The sequence below is a fragment of the Mirounga leonina genome, unplaced genomic scaffold, assembly GCF_011800145.1.
Source record: "Mirounga leonina isolate KUSES-001 unplaced genomic scaffold, KU_Mleo_1.0 Mir_173, whole genome shotgun sequence".
Lineage (NCBI taxonomy): Eukaryota > Metazoa > Chordata > Mammalia > Carnivora > Phocidae > Mirounga > Mirounga leonina.
The window spans coordinates 10,051,119-10,071,868 of record NW_023270447.1 but is presented as its reverse complement, the minus strand read 5'-3'; the positions used below and the strand labels follow the sequence as shown (position 1 = coordinate 10,071,868).

At 38.2% G+C, this 20,750-nt stretch overlaps 1 protein-coding gene across 2 annotated transcripts in view; it reads left to right on the top strand.

The window, feature by feature from the left end:
- The window catches only part of SLC30A7 (solute carrier family 30 member 7), an 85,315-nt gene extending 64,943 nt beyond the window's left edge, over nucleotides 1–20,372 (top strand). Inside the window, exons 10-12 of one of the 2 annotated variants that reach the window (XM_035017909.1) lie at nucleotides 4,775–4,924; nucleotides 14,450–14,541; nucleotides 17,763–20,372. In XM_035017909.1, the coding sequence (XP_034873800.1) occupies nucleotides 4,775–4,924; nucleotides 14,450–14,497 (198 nt within the window). In that variant the 3' untranslated portion in view covers nucleotides 14,498–14,541; nucleotides 17,763–20,372. Of the gene's footprint in view, nucleotides 1–4,774; nucleotides 4,925–14,449 lie in introns of both variants that reach the window. The other variant, XM_035017908.1, reaches the window with a different exon arrangement.
- The last annotated feature ends 378 nt before the right edge of the window (nucleotides 20,373–20,750 follow it).

Here is a 20,750-nt window from a genome sequence, read left to right as displayed (position 1 = left end):
TGAGGATGGAAAATCCACACCCCCCCCCCCTCCAAATCAAGAGTTCTAATCTGGGTATGTTAAAATTGAGATGCCTTCTATACTCTTAGGGGAAATGTCAGTGAAGTAGTTGGACATGAAAATCTGGTGTTTTAAGGAAAGATTAGGCCTAGGAAAAGTTCTGAGTCATTGATATATGAATAATAAAATATTGGGGGGGGGTGCCTGGGTGGCTCAGTTGTTAAGCGTCTGCCTTCGGCTCAGGTCCTGATCCCAGGGTGCTGGGCTCGAGCCCCACATCGGGCTCCCTGCTCAGTGGGAAGCCTGCTTCTCCCTCTCCCACTCCCCCTGCTCATGTTCCCTTTCTCGCTTGCTCTCTCTTTCTCTGTCAAATAAATAAAATCTTTAAAAAAATAAAATAAATAAAATAAAATAAACATTGGGATTATGTGAGATTCCCTTGGGAGAATTAAGCTCTATTCTTTTTAGCTTTACTTTCAGCTCCAGGTTTACAGCACAGGTGGTGGGAAGCCAGAAAAGGGAGTGGTTAGGAAGGGAGCTGGAAAACCAAAAGAGCATAGTCTCTCAGAGCTGAAGAAGGAAGCAGTGATCCACTTTCTGTGGGGCAAGCAAGGTAGGAACAGAGAAGTGATCATTGGTTGGCATCGTGAACAGCGCTAATAACCTGGATGAGACCAGTTTCAGAGGAGTTTGGGGAGGAGAGCATGATTTGAGTAGATTAAGGAGAAAATGAATTACGGAAGTAAAGACAGTAGCTACAGACAACTCTTTTAAGAAGTGTGGCTGTTAAAGGGAGCAAAGAAATGAGTTGACAGCCTGAGTATGGATATAGTATCAGGGCAGGGCTGTTTGTTTGTTTTTAAAATAGGATATTCTGGAATAGTGCTGTCCCATAGAACTTTCTCCTATAATGGAAATACTATATAATCTGCAATGCTCAGTATGGAAATCACAAGCAAAATGAGCACCTGATGTATGGCTAGAACAATTGATTTTTTAGTGTAGTTTAATTCTCCTTATTTAAATAGCCACATGTGTCTGGTGATTTCTGTATTACACAGTGCAGTTCTAGAGCATGTTTGTTATTGATAGGAACAGGCCATCCTAGAGGAAGAAATCAATGATATGGTAATAAAGGTGGTCATTACAAGAAGGAAGTTCTTGAGAAGATGAAGAAGGATTGAACCATGGATGCCTGGGTGGCTCAGTTGGTTAAGAGTCAGACTCTTGATTTCAGCTCAGGTCATGATCTCAGGGTGGTGGGTTCGAGCCCTGTGTTGGCACAGAGCCTTTAAGATTCCCCCTCTACCCCTCCCTCCTACCTTCCCTCCCTGCTTGTGCTCTCTCTCTCTCTCTCTCAAGAAAAAAAAGAAAGGGATAGAACCAGTAGCAGTATGGAGGAATTCAGTGTAGAGGGGAGCCAGGGGTACTGTATTCCTGGAGGGGAGGCAGAAAGTGCTGACATAGATGAGGGTCAACTGGTGGATTTGGTGGTACAGGATAAGGGATTTTTATGTGCTTCTATTTTATCATTTATAAGGCAGTATAATCAAACACTCCTTTGGCGCAGAACGCCAGAGGAGGGGCACCTGGGTGGCTCAGTTGGTTAAGCGTCCGCCTTCAGTCCGGGTCGTGATCCCCAGGTCCTGGGATCAAGCCTTGTGTCCTCCCAGCTCAGCGGGAAGCCTACTTCTTCCTCCCACTCTGTCTCCCTCTCTGCTTGTGCTCTCTAAATCTTTTAAAAGGGGAGGAGGGGGGGCGCCTGGGTGGCTCAGTCAGTTAAGCGTCTGCCTTCAGCTCAGGTCATAATCCCAGGGTCCTGGGATCGGGCCCCACATTGGTTGTCCCTCTGCCTCTCCCTCTGCCTGCTTGTGCTCTGTCAAATAAATAAAACCTTGAAGGAAGGAAGGAAGGGAGGAAGGGAGGGAGGGAGGGGGGAGGAGAAGCTGTAAAAAGGTTTTTTTAGATAGGAAAGTGAAGTGTTGCCCATTTATCATTTGTGGTTATCATTTTAAGGTAGGGTAGTCATCATAACTGTGAAGGGAAAGGGCAATTTATTGAATGCTTACTATAAGCTGGTCCCTGTACTAATTGTTTTACATATACAGTTTCTGGTCTTCACCATATCCATACAGGGTAAGTTTTGTCTTCCTTTCCATAGGTAAAATTGAGGCTCAGAGAATTTAAGTAATTCATCCAAGGTCACAAATGCTAGTGGCTGAACCAGAATTCTAATCCATATCTTTCTGATTCCAGAGCTCATTCCCTTTCTATTATACCACACTGTTAGAGTAGGAAAAGCATCTGTGACTACGCTTTCCCCAAATTGTTTAACTTGAGGAGAGTTAAAGCCAGTTTGTATAGGAACATTCCTTAGTCTTAGCTACAAGAGTACTTGTAGGTAGAAGAGATCTATTCATTCGGTTGTTTCATTCACAGTAGACCATCCCGTGAGGATGCCATTCAGAAACATGTAGAGTGATACCAGGTTCAAGCCACTATGTCATCAGAATCCCGAAAGAGGAAGAGTCCACCTTGACCTCTTTTCCCAGTAAAAGCAGTTTTTAAAAAGGCCACAGTTGGTATTGTCTCAAATTTCCTACCAACTGTTTTGGAGTTTATAGAAAATAATGCCTACATTGATCAAATTCTGATAAAAAATGAAAATTTTTGATAGTTCTCGGTTCAACTTTTTCTTAATTAATATCCCAAATAGGTTACTTAAAAATCAGAGGATCTCAGAATTGAAAAGGATGTTGACTTTTTGATAATAGGCATTCTAACAGGTGTGAGGTGGTATTTCATTTGGTTTTGGTCTGCATTTCCCTGATGATTAGTGAGTTGAGCATGTTTCACTGTTGGCCATCTGTATGTCTTCTCTGGAAAAATGTCTGTTCCCATCCTCTGTCCATTTTTTAATCAGTTTGGTTTTTTGCTATTGAGTTGTATGAGTTCTTTTTATATTTTGGACATTAACCTCTACCTTCTCAATTTTTAATTGTCCTTTCACATTTTCTATTTTTTTCTCTTGTGGCATTTTCTTTTTTTTTTTAATTATGGCATTTTCTATATTTCCAGAAACTTATCCCTTTTGTCTGTTTCAAAGTTGTGTTTTTATTTTGTGTGCGTTTATGTATATTTATCATACACACACATACACACACAATTTACTAAGCACTTACTTGGGCCAGGCACTGTTTTAGATGCTAAGGATACAAAACATGAAAAGAAAAGAAAAAAATTCCCTGCCCTTTTGAGCTTAAGTTCTGCTGGAGAGACAGGCAATAAAAAATATAAATAATATGAATGAATAATGCAGTGTATGATATTATGCTCCAAAAAGTAAAACATAGCAGAGAAACATAAAAGTGAAAACATTATTATTTTACATAGAGTGACAGGAGACCAAGAGTACAGGAGTTATAGTAGCTTACTGAGAAGATGACATCTGAGTAAAAACCCAAACAAAGTGGACCAAGTAGAAATCTGGAAGGAAGGTACACTTCAGACAGAGGGAATAGCAAGTACCCTGCGGCAGGAGTGTGCCAGACTTTTCAGCCAATGGTGAGGAGGCTGGTTTAGCTGAGGAAGAGAGAGCAAGGGGACGCCTAGTAGGAGAGGAGGTGATTAGGTAACAAGTGGGCCATGTGACATGGGCCCATATAAGTTATTGTGAAAGCTTTGATTTTTATTCAGAGTAAGGTGGGAAGCCATTGGAGGATTTTAAACAGCCAAGTGGCAGCATCTGACCTAAAGTAACAGGATCGCAGTTGGAATACTATGATGAGAATAGATGGAAAAGATGCAAGGCCAGAAATGGACCAGTTACTATAATATTATATTATTACACTTATACTATTATAATAATCCAGACTAGAGATAATGCTGTCTTCAGCTAGGCTGATAGTAGTAGATGGTGAGAATGTTTGGATTCCACTCAGTGGTAATACTTTGTGTATTCACAAGCTACACATTCATATAGTATTCCCTTTTATGGTTTTTAAAATCTGTTATTTGTAGTTGTTCTTTTTCATGGAAAAAGGCATGGAAACAGTTCCTGTTTGTTTTTTTTTCTTTTCCAAACCTCCTTCAGAGTTTGTCTTGCCAGTGGTTGTCAGCCTTAGGCTATGGAAACCTTAAGGAGCCATTGTAAAAACTGAGAGACGTCCTTCTCTTTTTTGTTGTCACATGATTTAGAGAAGAGTATATGTTGGCATTTAGCTCCTTGGGGGAGCTTGGGGATGCAAAGGGTCCTATAGTTTCTGACACAGGGAAAAACCGTCCTGTCCAAAATATGCCCCCTTTGGGAAACACTGACTTCTCTACTTAAGTAATCTTTTAAAGAACTAGTTTTTTGATACTGTGAATTCTAGTAGTTTCTAAGTCTCTGGACCATTGATTTCTGTCCTTTATTTCCTTCCTTCCTATTTCTTTGAGTTTACTTTGTTGTTCTTCTAGTTTCTAAACGCAAATGAATTTATACTTGTTTTCTGATCAAAGTACTTGAAAGTGTAAATTTCCATCTAGGTGCTCTCTCAGCTGTGCCCTACAAATTTTGGCATGTGATCGTTCACATTTCCCAAACACCTGCCATGGCACATAATGAACTAGAGAACAGAATCCATGTTTACTGAATATGTTGCATAATAATAGTATTACAGTTAATAATCTAAATAGCAGTTTAGTGAACTGCAGCATAATAATAATAATAAAACAGCATACATAATAAAATAAGGGAGCCCTATGATGTTAATATTTGCCCTTTCTGTTTCAGGTGCAGCAGTTGCAAGGAGTTTACAGTTTACAAGAGCAGCACTTCTGGACCTTATGTTCTGATGTTTATGTTGGGACCTTGAAATTAGTAGTAGCCCCTGATGCTGATGCCAGGTGGATTTTAAGCCAAACACATAATATTTTTACTCAGGTATGACTTTTTCATTAACTTCTTAAAGATCTTTGAATTTATCTTATCTACTAGTTTAAAAAATATTTACTACTTAACATGTTAAATATGTACGTAAATAAATATATATATACACACACACACACATGCAATACTATGAGGAAAGCATAAAAGTACTTTTTTTCAACCATACAGGCAAAATTGGGAGATCTTATTTTAGTTAATACTCTTAAGGAAGATAGTCCTGTTCTCTCATTATACTGATTTGAATTCTTAAGAAAAAGTAGATTCTCCTTTACCATATACTCCTTATATAAGACATGTTAAATGCTGTTTAAAGCCAAGAACTAAAATAGCATTTGGAATAAGAATAATGCCTTGTCAGTGGCTTTAACTAAAAGTAGACTATGTTAATGTTTTTGTGTGATAGCAAAGCCATAGTTCTGTGTGGTTTAAAGCTTAATATTCTGTTGTATTTGGAATCATAAATTAGTCACTGCATGCCTGCAGCCAAATCATTTGACTTGATGCTTATTCTGTCTTGAGTTGACATAGTCATGTGACTGATAATGTAAGAGTGATATATATGATTCTGTATCTGCTGGGAGAATAAGAACATCATGTCAAGAACATCTAAGGAAAGAGTGAGAGAATACAAATTTTTTTTCATTCTAGTTTGCTGGAAATATTTGGCGAAAAATCTAGATGTCGACACTGCTGCTAAAATTACCTAACACATAGATCTAATGAGGAACTGTTTCCATGCCTTAAAAATGTGTGCTTAAAAACTGGCCTGTGCCTCCTGGTGTGATACAGTGAGAGTGTGGGGTACTTTTGCCCGAAATGGTTAATGTGACTCTAGTCACTAGCAGAACAAACCCAGCTTGTAGAAACTTCTATAAGACTGTTAGCCTGGGGGCGCCTGGGTGGCTCAGTCGTTAAGCATCTGCCTTCAGCTCAGGTCATGATCCTGGGATCAAGCCCCGCATTGGGCTTCCTGCTCAGCGGAGAGCCTGCTTCTCCTTCTCCCACTCCCCCTGCTTGTGTTCCCTCTCTCTCTGTGTCTCTCTCTCTCAAATAAATAAATAAAATCTTAAAAAAAAAAAAAAAGACTGTTAGCCTAGATTCTTACCAAGTGTTAGTGTCATGAAAAGGGGGGAAAAACAGTGTGGAGTTAACTTCACAGTTGAATGCAGTGTCTTACCTTGATTGAATCTTAGATTGGGGGGAAAAAAAAAAACAGGCATAGAGGAAACTATTGGGTAACTGGGAAATTTGAATATGGACTGCATAATAGTTCATAATAATTGTGTAGGTGTTAGATTTCTTGGGTGCAATAATGGATTGTGGTTACCGAAGAATGCTCCATTCTTAGCAGATCCATGCTGAAGGATTCAGTGGCGAAGGATCAGGATATCTAATTTTCAGATGTTTCAACAGAAGTAAAAAGATTATAAATAAATATACTTAGAAATAAAGCAAATGTGGCAAAATATTAGAAATTGGTGAATATAGGTGATTTTATTTTTTAAAAAAAGTTAAAAAACAAAAACTTTGGAGGCTCCTCATTGCCACCAGGATAAAACCCAAACTTTCTAGCATGACCCCATTAACTTTTCAAGCCTCTGCTATTCATTCCCATATACTTCATACCCCTCTAGACTGTTTACTTTTCTGTGTGGGACAAAGATCCTACTCTAATGTAAAGGTCCAATTCAGTTGTTACTTTCTCTCTGAAGCAGAAAGACCCCTCTAAGCTGCATAACTTTATCTTTTGATATACATATTTATCTGCAGGTTTCTTCCAAATATGATTTTGCATTCTCAATGCTTAGAAAAATGTACGTGTATAATAAATTTGTTGAACAAACAAATTCTTAAATCTGTATTTGACCAACACCATCTTTATGTGTGCTAAGTATGGAAAAATATGGTTGGGTTCCCATTGGTCTTTTTAACCACAGCACAAAAAGATGGTAATGGTATAAAGAATTAGAGATATAGACAGAGATACACACACACAGGGAAAGAAGGAGAGAAAAAGGAGAAGAGGAAGAGAAACAGATACATCATATCTTCAGACACGGACAACAGAATATAATATGCAGTTTAAATTCAGGATCTTAGCATAAATTAAATGTCTCTCTTCTCTAATAATGAGAAATGTATGGTTATGTTCCTTTGGGAATAAGTAATGAAATAATTTTATGTGTAGTCAACAGCAAGACTTACTCTACTATGAAGCACTGTGCTGGTACCACTTACTCCAGAATTTTAATAACTAGGTCCCTTCTTTAACAGACACTCTTAAGTCTGTATGACTTTCTTGTAATGAGGCATGCAAGACCTTCACAGTATGTCTGAATCCTTCTCACATCTCTCAACAGGGGGTGTTTTATTTTTGTTTTCCATTGGTGATTATTCTTTTTTTTTTAATGTTATGTTAGTCACCATACAATACATCATTGCTTTTTGATGTAGTGATCCACGAGTTACTGTTTTCATATAACACCCAGTGCTCCATGCAGTATGTGCCCTCCTTAAATACCCATTGCCGGGCTAACCCATCCCCCCACCCCCCTCCCCTCTAAAACCTTCTGTTTGTTTCTCAGAGTCCATAGTCTCTCATGGTTCGTCTCTCCCTCCTATTCCCCCCCTTCATTTTTCCCTTCCTTCTCTTAATGTCCTTCATGCTATTCCTTATGTTCCACAAATAAGTGAAACCATATGATAATTGACTTTCTCTACTTATTTCACTTAGCATAATCTCCTCCAGTCCCATCCATGTTGATGTAAAAGTTGGGTATTCATCCTTTCTGATGGCTGAGTAATAATAGTCCATTGTATATATGGACCACATCGTCTTTATCCACTCATCTGTTGAAGGGCATCTCGGCTCTTTCCACAGTTTGCTTATTGCGGACATTGCTGCTATGAACATTGGGGTGCATATGGCCCTTCTTTTCACTACATTTGTGTCTTTGGGGTAAATACCCAGTAGTGCAATTGCTGGGTCATAGGGTAGCTCTATTTTTAATTTTTTGAGGCACCTCCACACTGTTTTCGAAAATGGCTGTACCAACTTGCATTCCCACCAACAGTGTAAGAGGGTTCCCCTTTCTCCAACTTTGCCAACATTTGTTGTTTCTTGCCTTGTCAATTTTTGCCATTCTAACTGGTGTAAGGTGGTATCTCAGTGTGGTTTTGATTTGAATTTCCCTGATGGCTAATGATGATGAACATTTTTCATGTGTCTGTTAGCCATTTGTATGTCCTCTTTGGAGAAGTGTCTGTTCATGTCTACTGCCCATTTTTGACTTGATTATTTGTTTTTTTGGGTGTTGATTTTGAGAAATTCTTTATAGATTTTGGATACCAGCCCTTTATCTGTAGTGTCATTTGCAAATATCTTCTCCCATTCTAAACAGGGGGTGTTTTAGAGGCAAAAGTGGCTCTTATGTGGCTGCAATAACCTTGCTTTTTCACTGTCATTTCTAGATCATCGTTCTTTCCTTTACCCTCTCTCCTAGTTATACTGCGTCCTTCACCCTCCTAATGTGAGCTTCTGTTGACCTCCAGGACATGCCGCAGTACTCTCCTAAGACTTGGGCACTTAGTCACGGTTTTCCCTCTGAAGGAATGCAGTTTCTAGGTTTAGAAATGCACAAGCAGCTGTGTCCATTCTTAGGAACTGCTGAAGTTGTAACTGAAGTAGGTGGAGATGGCTTCTTCTGGTAACCTTAGACATCTTGGCTTTTAAAATGGCTGAAGCTGAAAGTTTATTCAGCTGCTTCTTTGGTTTTGGAAACTGTATTTGGGTTTTGAAATTTTTTTTGAAAATTTTTAAGCTCTGAAAAATATTTTCAGCCTTTTCATCAGCCAAGGTCAATCAAGCCCACTCTATTTCATTCCTTGCAGAGCAGGACCTTGCAGTGAAGATGGTTCAATACATTTTTTTCCAGAGGGGAGGGGGAACCACCCTACTAATGACTTCTATTCCATACCTTTAATGATTTTAAAGTTTCTTAGTGATCATTGTTTTAGTTCTGACATATGCAGAATTGAAGTTCCAGAAGACTAAAAGAAGGATTTCCTCAGTAATAAGTTATACTTTTTGGTTTTAGGACATTTTCAGGTGTCTTTCTTATAACTGATCTTTTTTTTTTTTTTAAGATTTTATTTATTTATTTGACACAGAGAGAGCACAAGTGGGCAGAGCAGTAGGCAGAGGGTGAGGGAGAAGCAGGCTCCCCACTGAGCAGGGAGCCCGATGTGGGGCTCAATCCCAGGACCCTGGGATCATGACCTGAGCCAAAGGCAGCCGCTTACCTGACTGAGCCACCCAGGCGTCCGTTATAACTGACCTTAAATCAGAATTTAAGTGATAGCTTTTGGTTAAAAAAGTTCTTGTCAAAATATCTATGAAGACAACTTTAAACTGAAAACGTCAGCTTGAGAATTACAACTTTCTATTCTATTGATAAAACTGTAAGCTTCATGACTACTTTAGAACTGTATATTAGGCATGTCCGTTTTATTTGCATTTTCCATGGTATCAGTCTTTAACAGCCAGCTAAAGCTGTGCCTGAATAGAGAGTAAAATAAGTGAATTGGTGAACTTAGATTCTATAGGAATTATTAGGTAAGGGCTAATCCAATTTTTAAACTACAAGGTTTTCTGTTGGCATAGAAAAAGTTTTCTCTCCCATTCTCCCCTGCACTACCTTTAAAAAATGAGTTATCATTTGAGAACTGATGAAATAGACAACTTATTTTTTATATTTAGTGTATGAACAAGAAGATTAAGATGGCAATTTAACATTTTATGTGTCTTTTAAACTTGCTGATATGTTAATTTTTTTAATATACTGTTTTGTTAGAAATAATGTTTGAAGAAAAATCTAGAATATGCTTGTTTCGTTGTGCTCTTCGGTTCCACAAAGCACAGAAGGCAATCACCTAAAACATGCTATCTACTCCCTGATAGAACTTTTTTTTTTTTTTTAAGATTTTATTTATTTGACAGAGAGTGTGAGAGAGCACAAGCAGAGGGAGCAGTAGAAGGAGAGGGAGAAACAGGCTCCCCGTGGAGCAGGGAGCCCAATGTGGGGCTCGATCCCAGGACCCTGGGATCATGACCTGAGCTGAAGGCAGGCGCTTAACCATCTGAGCCACCCAGGCACCCCCCTGATAGAACTTCTATCTTGATTTCTTTCATCTTTTCTCCTCTCCTGCCTATTTCTGTTATGCATGTTAAGTCCAGAACCCCCAGCTTCCTGCTTCACCTCTTTGTGCTCTAGCCTCTAGCCTCAAAATAGCAGTTCACTCTGATACCCAGGAAGGAACCAGAAAGCCTCCTCACATGCGCAAATGGGAGTTCCCCAAGTTTCAGGAACCTCCCCAGCCTCCATGCTCCTGATACCTTCCTGCCTGACCGCTGACGCCACCCAGCCTCCTGTCTGCTGAAGGGTAGGGGGAGCCAGTGGGAGAAGCTACTTACCCCTCTCCAGGGGACTAGCTAGTTTCTACCCTCTTTGTTTGTTTTCCTGTCTGTAGAAGGTTTTCATCTGTCACAAGCGTCAGTTCTGCTTGCCAACTCTGCAACTCTCCTTAGCCAGCTTTCCATTTTCTTCATCTATGTGCTTGATGCGTACCAGAACCTAACCTCCTCAGAGGTTGGAGTAAACAGCCATGGGATGGGAGGCCAACAGGGCCCTGGGTTCATTGTTTGTAATTAACCCACAAGGGTTAAGCCCTCACTGGTTGGCTGGTAGAGGGCAGAAACTGCAGCAGCAACAGCAGCTGGGCCTTCAGTGAGAGCCCACTGCGCACAAGGCGCTGTAACAGCTGCTTAACGCATCACTCCAGCCTCCTTATAAACAAGGGCTGTTCTTCGCAATTTATGGAAAAAGGAACCCAGGCCCAAGTTACTGCTCATGACTTATAATGTCATATTCACTCACTGTTCACTAATTCTGAGAGGATTTAGGTTTCACATGGAAGACTAAGGCAGTTTTCAAGACTTCATTTTTTTTTTTTTAAAGATTTTATTTATTTATTTGAGACAGAGAGAATGAGAGAGAGAGAGCACATGAGAGGGGGGAGGGTCAGAGGGAGAAGCAGGCTCCCCGCCTAGCAGGGAGCCCGATGCGGGACTCGATCCCGGGACTCCAGGATCATGACCTGAGCTGAAGGCAGTCGCTTAACCAACTGAGCCACCCAGGCGCCCTCAAGACTTCATTTTAAAAGGATAAAGATTAATGTTCTATGTTCAGTCAAAAACTAAAGTAGAAAGTTTCTGTGGAATTGGTAGAGAACACAAACCAATAATTTTCTATAGCCATATTCCTGTGTATTTTTCTCTCTCTCTTTTTTTTTCACCCCTGATTTGTTTTCCTTTCCACAAAATGAATATTGATAATGAGGATATTCTAAGTCTATGGCACCAGGTTAACATTTATTTTCTTAGGAGCGCATGTGTTAAAAACAAGTCTTAACGATTTAAAAAAGTGTTGACTGAATTATGGTTTACATGACTCATGATATAAGACACAATGAATATTATATGGTTTTCCCTTGTTTAAGACAAGGCTTTTAAAGGCTAGGCTCCGACTCCCGGTGCCATCCCAGTGGTAGAATGTCTGATGCAACTGAGCCCTGTTTTGATCTGCTAGAGTATTTGTCTTGTCTTTATGGTGTGGATAAACTGTAGAGAAAACCTGGTTTGTATTCAGGGAGAAGCTGACTCCCTAGGAGTCTTTGGAAATTCTTCTTTTCTCTCTGCTTTGAAGGAAATTGAGAAAGGAACATGGGAAGTTGGAAAACGAAGCCGTCCCCGTCAGGACAGCGGGATGAAGCAAAATGACTTTTTCCGTTAGACAGCTTTTATGTAAAGCTGTAGCCCCTCAGGGGAAAGATATAAGCTTGAGTAATTAACTCATGATTATGCAAAGATCCATTTACCTAGCCTTTTTGTTTTTCCTCTTTTTTTATTGCCTTGGGCTAACCTCATTTCTTATTACCATCCTCACTGTATTAGGGCTGGGGCTGAGGGAAGTGGTAGGGGTAGTAATAGGAGCCCAACTTACTTTGACCATTTTACTTTCATTAACAATTTTGTTAGAAAAGGAATTAAGCCAGTTTACTTGGGCAGTAGTTGTTTTTTTCTTAAGGTTAGATATACAAGAATTTTGCAGAAGAGTTCCTTAGTTATTTCAGAGACCATCTGGGTTGAGTAAATCAGATATATTTACAACAAATCATAATAATTTATTTTAATAGCCTTTAGCCTTTTATAGCATATGAAATCCTTTCTCATATATTCACATATAATCCTTACAGTGGTACCTCAGATGTAACAAGGGCTTATTAAATACTTTCAAATATTGGATGAACATATAACAATTTTGTGAGATAAGTAGACTTGGTATTTATCAGTGCTTTTAAAATGAGAAAAACTGAGGTTTGGTTTTAAATCTTAGCTCAAAATCATGCAGATATTAAGTTCTGTCTTTTTTCTGCCATAAGCCTCTTTAAGGAAAGGCTGCTATTAAATGTAGTTTCCATAAATTGGAATAACAATTTTGAATTATAGAGCTTTAACTTGCCCACAGCAAGGATTTTTTTATTTTATTATTACTATTATTATTATTACTATTATTATTTTTAATGAGGCAAGAAAGCTAAAACCTTTTCTGTGCTGATAAGTTTCTAGGGTCTACCCAGCTTTTTATCCCATTTGAGTGGTCCCTGCTCCTCTCACCCATTCATTAGTGTTATACAGAGCCCACCTATTTGAATGGTAGGAAAAAAAGCCATGCTAGAAATCACTGTAGTGTTATCCCCCACTCTGATTTTTTTTCCCTTTCCATTAATACTCTAATTTGCCTTTCATTCTTTGATACTGACCAAAGATGCTTATTATAGCTATGTATACTTTAATGTTAAAAAGTTATTTTTACTTGAAAGAAGGAATTTAGTAGTAGAATTTCTGTTCATCCAACAAGCATTTATTGATCACTTACCATGTGCCAGGCACTATTTGAGGTACTAGGAATCAGCAATGAAAAAACAAAGACAAAATCCTTGTTTTGTAGAGATAACATTATAACAGGTGAGCATCAGCAAACACAGCAATGGAGGTGATGTGAAATGGTCAGGTTTCGGGATTGGGCTACTTTGAAAGTAAGGCAGACAGGTTTTCCTAATGGGTTGAGTGTGAGAGAAAGAAGGGTCTTTAAGTTGTAACATCGAGGATGGCATTGAGTTGTAGATGATACAAGATCACCAGGCTTGGGGGGAGGAAGTAGTGTTTTAATACTTGTCAGACGTCCAGGTAGAACTGTGAAGTAGATGGTAGGTAGGTTCCAGTGGGGAATACAAGTGTGGGAGGTGTGAGCATGTAGATGGTACTAAAAGTCTGGATACTAGATGAGATCAGCTAGGGAACAAATGGAGAAAAAGAAGGAATCTGAGGACTGAGCCTTTGCATATTTCAGTGCTTAGTGCTCAAAGGTAGGAGGAAGAACCAGCAAAGGAGATTGAGGAAGACTGATAATTGAAGTAAAAGGTCACCAGTGAGTATTCTCTGAAAGCAAAGCGAGAAAAACTGTTTCAGTAGGAAAGAGTGCGCACCTTTGTCCTCACTGTTAGAGTAAGTACTAAGAGGACTGACAGGTGAGTACTGGTCTGAGCAACTTGGAGGTGACCCTGACAAACACCTTTGCAAAGTGGTGGGTGGCAAAAGTTCAGTTGAAATGCGTTCAAGAGAGGGGCACCTGGGTGGCTCAGTCGTTAAGCGTCTGCCTTCAGCTGAGGTCATGATCCCAGGGTCCTGGGATCGAGCCCTGCATCGGGCTCCCTGCTCGGCGGGAAGCCTGCTTCTCCCTCTCCCACGCCCCCTGCTTGTGTTCCCTGTCTCGCTGTGTCTCTCTCTGTCACATAAATAAAAAATCTTTAAAAAAAAAAGAAATGCATTCAAGAGAGAATAGAGAAAAGGAGTTGTAGACAGCATATATACAACAATTGATAAAATAGGAGAGTTGGGAGCAATTTTGAGAGGCAGTCCTTAAATAGCGGGTTCATCTCCAGAATTGAAGAGAGGCGTTAGAATGTAATTAAATAATCAACAGATGGTCCTACTTAAGTATTTGCTCATCGTCCGTCACAGGAATATTGAGACCGGATCGCTTTATGATTTTAGTAGCCAGTTAGGCAAGCACTTTGCTGTCTTTAGTAGAATAACAGTAGATGGGTAACCTCATTGTTCCAGATTTCACTTGGACATGGTTTGTAATCAATAGCATGGCTTTCTTCTGTAGAGGTAAATGGGGGACCTTTTTGCAATTATGAAAATACTTATTTCTAAGATAAAATTACTGGCCCTTTCTGATGAAGAATGGAGAATTATTTTCCAGAGGCAAAAAAGAAAAACAATGCTTTCCTTTTTCAAAAAAATGAGATTTTTTTTTTTCTATTACTTTTCTGAAATGTATAGTCTGCTATTAGATTGATTTTCTGATTTTTTTTTTTTTTTTAACTTTTCAGGCTGGAGTGAGACAGCTTTATGTACAGATTGACTTCGCGGCCATGTAACGAATGAAAAGAAATTATCCTTTTTGGGGGACCTAATATTTCCGGTACTGTACAATCCCAAATGTTGTACCTAGCTTTTTAGGACAGAAAAATTGTCACTACAATTGCCCAGCGCCAAGTAGACCAGGTAGCGTCAGCAGTTTGTGCTCTGCCAGGAAGGAGCTCATAGCTAAGGGAGCAGAACTAGGAGGAGCTCTCCTGGACTTTTGGTCGTGTCTTTTGTGCTCTTCCCTCCAAACCATTTTAATTTCTGATGTTTGTAGTTTTGTCCCAGGATGTTATTTTTTGTTTGTGTACCTTTTTTTTTTTTTTTTTCCCATTTTCAAAAATGCCCTCAGCCCTAGTGGTCATCCTAGCGAGTCCGAATTCAGATGCTGGGCTTCCAGTCATCTGCACAGTCTTCACTGAAGCTGCTGGAAACCACTGCTTTCATTTCCACAAAACTAGTGTTATTAAAAAAAAAAAAAGAAATCATTTTATATGTAATGTCACAATGGTTGACATTCTTCAGTATAATCATATGTTTGTAAAATTGTTTGTACCTTGCAAACTTATGAACCAAACCATATTGGGTTTTCAAAGTGCCTTTGTATCAGAAAATGTATTTGCCAGCATAATAATGTACCATCAAAGGTCATGCATATGGGTTTTTTTAATGGATAATTCTATAATCTGTATGAAGTAAGACTCTTAAAAGTGATGTATACAGATTGTCTTTGTGTGTACTTCCAGCCTAGGTTTAAAGATATGAAAAGTTTCCTCTTATTGCTCTATCTCATCGAAAAATAGAAGGTGTTATTTTGCTTTTTAAATCAAATTCAATTATCACATTATTCTGTGGACTGTGTTTTCAAAACTTTGCAAATGCATCTGTTATATAGACGATTGTTTTGACTTACTTAAAACATCTGCTAAATCCCATATTTCTCTGAAAGCTACTGTGTCTGTGAAAACTTCCCTATGTGTCTCCTTGCTGTTTTTATGGGTTTTATTTTTATTTTTTCTTTTTTTAGAGAGTTGAGGGAGAAGGGGCAGAGGGAGAGAGAGACTCTTAGGCGGGCTCCACGCCCAGCATGGAACCCGACACCAGGCTCAATCTCACAACCCTGTGACCGTGACCTGAGCCGAAATCAAGAGTCGGATGCTTAACCCACTGAACCACCCAGGTGCCCCTATGGATTTTATTAATGAAAGGCAATGTAGAGGGAAGGCAGAAATGGTTGTGACAATGTTACTTTGTTTTTTCATTCTTCAAATGCCAAGTCATACAATTTGTTTTCCGGTGCAAGCATTGCACAAATACAGTTGCTTTCAGAAACCTAAAAGCAGCATTTTATTGAGTTTAAACTATTGAAGATACAGATCAATTGTGATAAAACAGGTGTCTTAGAAGTTAATAAACAAGTTGATTTCTAGGTTTTTGTGTATTTGAAAAATAAAATTGTGATTTGAGAGGACAAGTGCTTGAACACTCAAATATTCTGTGTTTTTGAAGAAATATTGATCTGGATAGACATTTACCCATTGTTCTTCATTTTATCACAATGTATGTTCCCTTTTAACTTTAAAAAACTGAAAATTCTTGGGGAAAATAACTCTGCAGGATGGAAATGATTGTTTAGAATGTAGACCAATAATAAGCACTTTTTCACAGATGGGGCAGAAATCGCTGTTGATTTTGTCTACGTTTTAGAGTAGCTTTCTCCCTATTTCTGATCTACAATTTATGAACTAAAGTGTATTAGGAAAACTGGACTACTTTCTTAATGCTTTCCTAAAATGCTGCAGATTGCTATGAGCTGTTGACAGTCTCCTTTTTGCAGATTAAGCAGTATTTTCAAAACATTTTTACTTACTGCCAGGCAGTTCTAAAGCTAAGAATTCCTGCAGTAGAATGTGTTTAACTAAAACAGTTGTTGAGATGTTTTAGGAGGGAAAGTATAAAAGGAAATGTCCTGATAACATACTACTTTTTCATTATAAGTGTAAGTGACTATTTGGAAGTTTGCATCCACTCCGAGCCTGATAGAAGCCTGGGATATTCTGTGGGTTTTGGCATATTGTGGAAAATGTCAGATCTAGATGAAGGTGGGAATTTTGGATGTGTGCCTTTAAAAGCTAATGTTATATGTAATTGTACTGATTGTTCACATATGGAGACAGTATTTGCACTGGCATGGAAACTTGAGCAGTGCATTTTGAAGGTCCAGTTCTGCCTTTCCTCAGGCCCTCCATTCCAAGTAAAGTTTTTGTCAAAATTGGCATCATTTTAACTATACTCTGAATACACAAGTGCATGCATATGTGTTTTTTCCTTGATAAGGCATTGAGCATACAGATTATTAGACTGATATGGAACTCTAATTTTGCACCTATTACAAGAGATTTCCAGCTCATATCATTTGGTGGGTTGGCATTAACATTTATGCTTTAATTAAATGTCCTTAAACCTGTGTGTGCAGCAGTGGACAAATCAGTGTGAGAAAAAGCAATCTTGTTCTAACAAATATTCGGTCTCACCTGTGTTTCTGGCACAGACCTATTTATTGCTAAAGTAGATAATTTCACTGAGAAACACTACCTGATTGTTGTAATAGATTTGAGATGTCTCTATGGTTAACTCTTGGGGTGGGTGAGGGGGAGGGCAGGGCGTCTTTGAGTATAACTTTGCTAGTATTTTAAAAATCAAAATATTCCCTGGAGAACAAATTTGTTTCGCTCTGGGAAAGTTTACCTTGCTAAGTAAATTTCCCCAAACAGAAATATACCTATGTTAGTTTTGTGTTTTAAAATCTAGATTGTATTACTCAAAGGGCTTACCATATGTGTGACTTTATTTTGCTGACTCCCTGTGCACTTTTGTGAAGGACAGTGTGTAGTTTATCTGTAGCTCTGTATTCCTCTTGTCGTCGCCAAGCGGTCTTCTGCAGAGGCATAAGGAAGTAGCAGCAGATGTTAGTGGCATCTACCTTTGTCTCCGGGTGCTTCAGCGTTCTTCAAAGCCTCCGTGTAGACCCCAGTAACCAAAATACTGTGACTTGTGCACCTTTGTAAAGCAGCCCAATCAGTGACTCCAGATGCAATTGATCAGAGTTCTATAATGTTTTTACCTGCTATGGAAGAATCAATTCTATAGAGATTATTATGGTAGCATCCTCATATAATGCTGGGATTTAAGAACAAAAATATGTCATTGCTCAACATAGAATTTTACATCTAAGGGACTGTCCTTAAAAGCAGTCTCGTTCTACCTCTCATTTTACAGATGAGAACACTGAAGCCCAGAAATGCTGTCATTTACTCACAGTCGCAGAGATAATTAGTGGCAAAGCCAAGACTAGAGTCCAGGTCTTGTGACTCCAGGTCAAGTTCTTTCTCCTCTACTGTGCTGCCTGCCTCTCCAGTGTAATATTTGCCTTTCTGTAAATGTGATGAAAAAGCATTTGTAAATAAAGGAAAGCTGACCTCCATTTTTGGTACATTAAGGCACTTTATAAATGGAGTTTTATTGTCTTATTTTTCATAAGTAATTATGAGGTTTAGAATATTATTTCCATACTTCCATTATGAGGTTTAGAATATTCTTTATGGAAAATATAATTTTTGTACTCTTACTTTTTTACTCTTATGAAACCAGTTCCTGATTTTTAAAATATGATGACATCTGTGCTTTGGATACTTTTAACTTGTGAATTTTTCTGTTAATTGCCCAAGGCTAAATCCAATTTAAGGATTGCTTAGTTTCTTTATTTTGTTTATATTCTGTGAGCTGGTACTTTTTAGAAACCAGGCCAATTCTTACAGGTCGTATCATTTCACTCTTGATACTTTAGTTTTCACTTACTGGGGAGCTTTTTGGATTTTTAACATTTATTCTCAGAGCCACACAAAATTGGGCATTAAATTAAATATAGAACAAAACAGGTCTTTTAATTCAGTAGGGTGAAATTTTGAAGTCTTACCAGAACCCCAAATGTTAAATTGCTTACTCTCAACATAAAAGCATTACCTTGATAAAATTAAACTTTTTTTTCTGTCACCATCTTCAAAACAAATTATTTTCCAGTTCACGAGAACTTTGGCAAAAAAAAGAAAAAATTTTATTTTTTGAAGAACACTCATTAAAAGTTTTATTAATGGAAGAAGATTATTTCAAGACATGACCCACCAGAAGCCTTAGTGATCCAGATCTCTACCATCGAGGCAGACTTACATACAGTGAAAAATTATCGAAACAAGTATCTGCAGAGAAGTATAGTTATATTTAAAGGCCAAATAGATGTGAGTCTTTTTGATGAGGGCATCTTTGGTTTGTGTTTAACCATTTCCCAACTACAAATTATACGGAAAGGGTGTCTTTGTGTGGCCTTTTCCATGGTGTCACATTTGAAAGCCTCACATTTCAATAAAGGAAGAAATTTTGCATGCTTTTATGACTGACAGAGCATTTTCAAATTCCCTCCCTGGGGAAGGAATTCGTAACTGTATTTTCCAGATGAGGAAGCTGTTGTGGGAGAATTTAAATGACTTGCCTGAGGGATAGCCGGTGGTAATGCACTGACCTTAAATCCAGTGCTTTTTCTGATGACTGCTCTGTTTTATGTATATCATTCTACAGTGGTTTAAAGATCCAAGAAGTTTTAGCAGATTTGAACAGATTCTCTAATAAAATCAGTGAACAATTATGACAAAATTGATTATGGGGTTAATAGTTGTTACATATACATTGCTTAAACTCATTCCTTCATTCAGTTCTCTCACACTTATTTCCTACATTTGCCATTGAATTTAAACTGTGCAGTCTAAAAAGAATAATCAGAACTCCTTTAAGTATTTTTAAAACCTTTTTAAAAAGTTTTATTGATGCTCAGAGTAAGCTGCTTAAAAAAGGGATTGACTCAGAAGAGAGTCCTTGCCAGTGTGTTAAGTAAAGAGAAACTGAATTCATCCTGGCTAAGAGAGGTTAACATAATTGATGAAGGAATTATCTTCCAAGAAGTACAAATAATTTTTGCTGCTTGAGAGGGATCTGAGGATGTACAACATTACATTTTACAGACACCTTTTCAAGAAGAAATCTTTTTCATAATTAGTAGCAATCTATGCTTAATAAAAGTATTGAACTTTGAAGTCTTCCCATGGCTTTGAAAATTTAGTATTTGCAATTCTGATGATGTTGGAAAGTTTGTAAAAAAGAATGTCTTTGTCTCATCATCTATCCCATTATTCCCAAACTTAGTATGAATTTATATGCTCAGTAAATGTTTGGTTAACTAGTGAGTAAATATTGTAGGTCGTAGTGGATACAAAAGTAACAGTTGGGGACAGATAGAACCAGTAATTTATTATTACAGAAGACACCTCAGCTTTTCTTTGGCATTTTTGCACAAATAAGTGACTTTGTATCCACTTCGGCCATTTTTTTCTAGGAGCCCTGTGAGCTGCTTCTCGATTTTAATCCAGGAACAGTAGACAAAGAGATGCTATCCATGTTGTTGGATAGAAATTTGGCAGAACTGAGACTGTGGAAGCTGGGTCACTTGAATTTTTACATTATGTATTACCAAATGAGAAACCACATTGCCTCCTTGGTTTCTGTGGAAAATTGCCATATTCATATTACTTTAAGGATCTGTGTATAACATACCTTGTTTCATTTATCTCCAGATGTATAATTATCCAAAACTCTTTCAGTGGTATATCCTGAAGGTGCTTCTATAAAAACAAACACTACATGTATTCATTTAGTGATTTAAATATTCCTAGAATAGTTTTTTTTCTTTTTTCCCCCCTCTAAATACCAAATTTTAATGGAGCTTCTCTATATTTCTTATTTTTCATCTTTTAATTGCTGCTGCCACGGTAAAATTTCCCTTTACTAGTAAAAAAAAAAAAGCTTTATTTTGAATTTTGTTTAGGTACCACATATCATGTATCAGTTAGCCTCAATGAAGATTCTGTTTTGAACTAGATGTATCCTGTCAAGAGTTTGCCAAGTAATCCCATTGCTTCCTCTAAGAGCAAAAATTCAGTGATATTTCTTCACAAGTGATATTTTGCCCCAATACTTGTGAGTTTGATCAAGAAACAGAATGATCTTTTATATCGGAAATACTGTGAGTTAAAAATTGCCAAATCCCTTTTCAGTATATTCCAAGCACCCCTACAACACTTTACCTCCCTGTCTTTAATGGTTTCTAAACACATGGCCATGTTTGGATTTGGGTTTGATTCCTATATGAAGATTATGGCA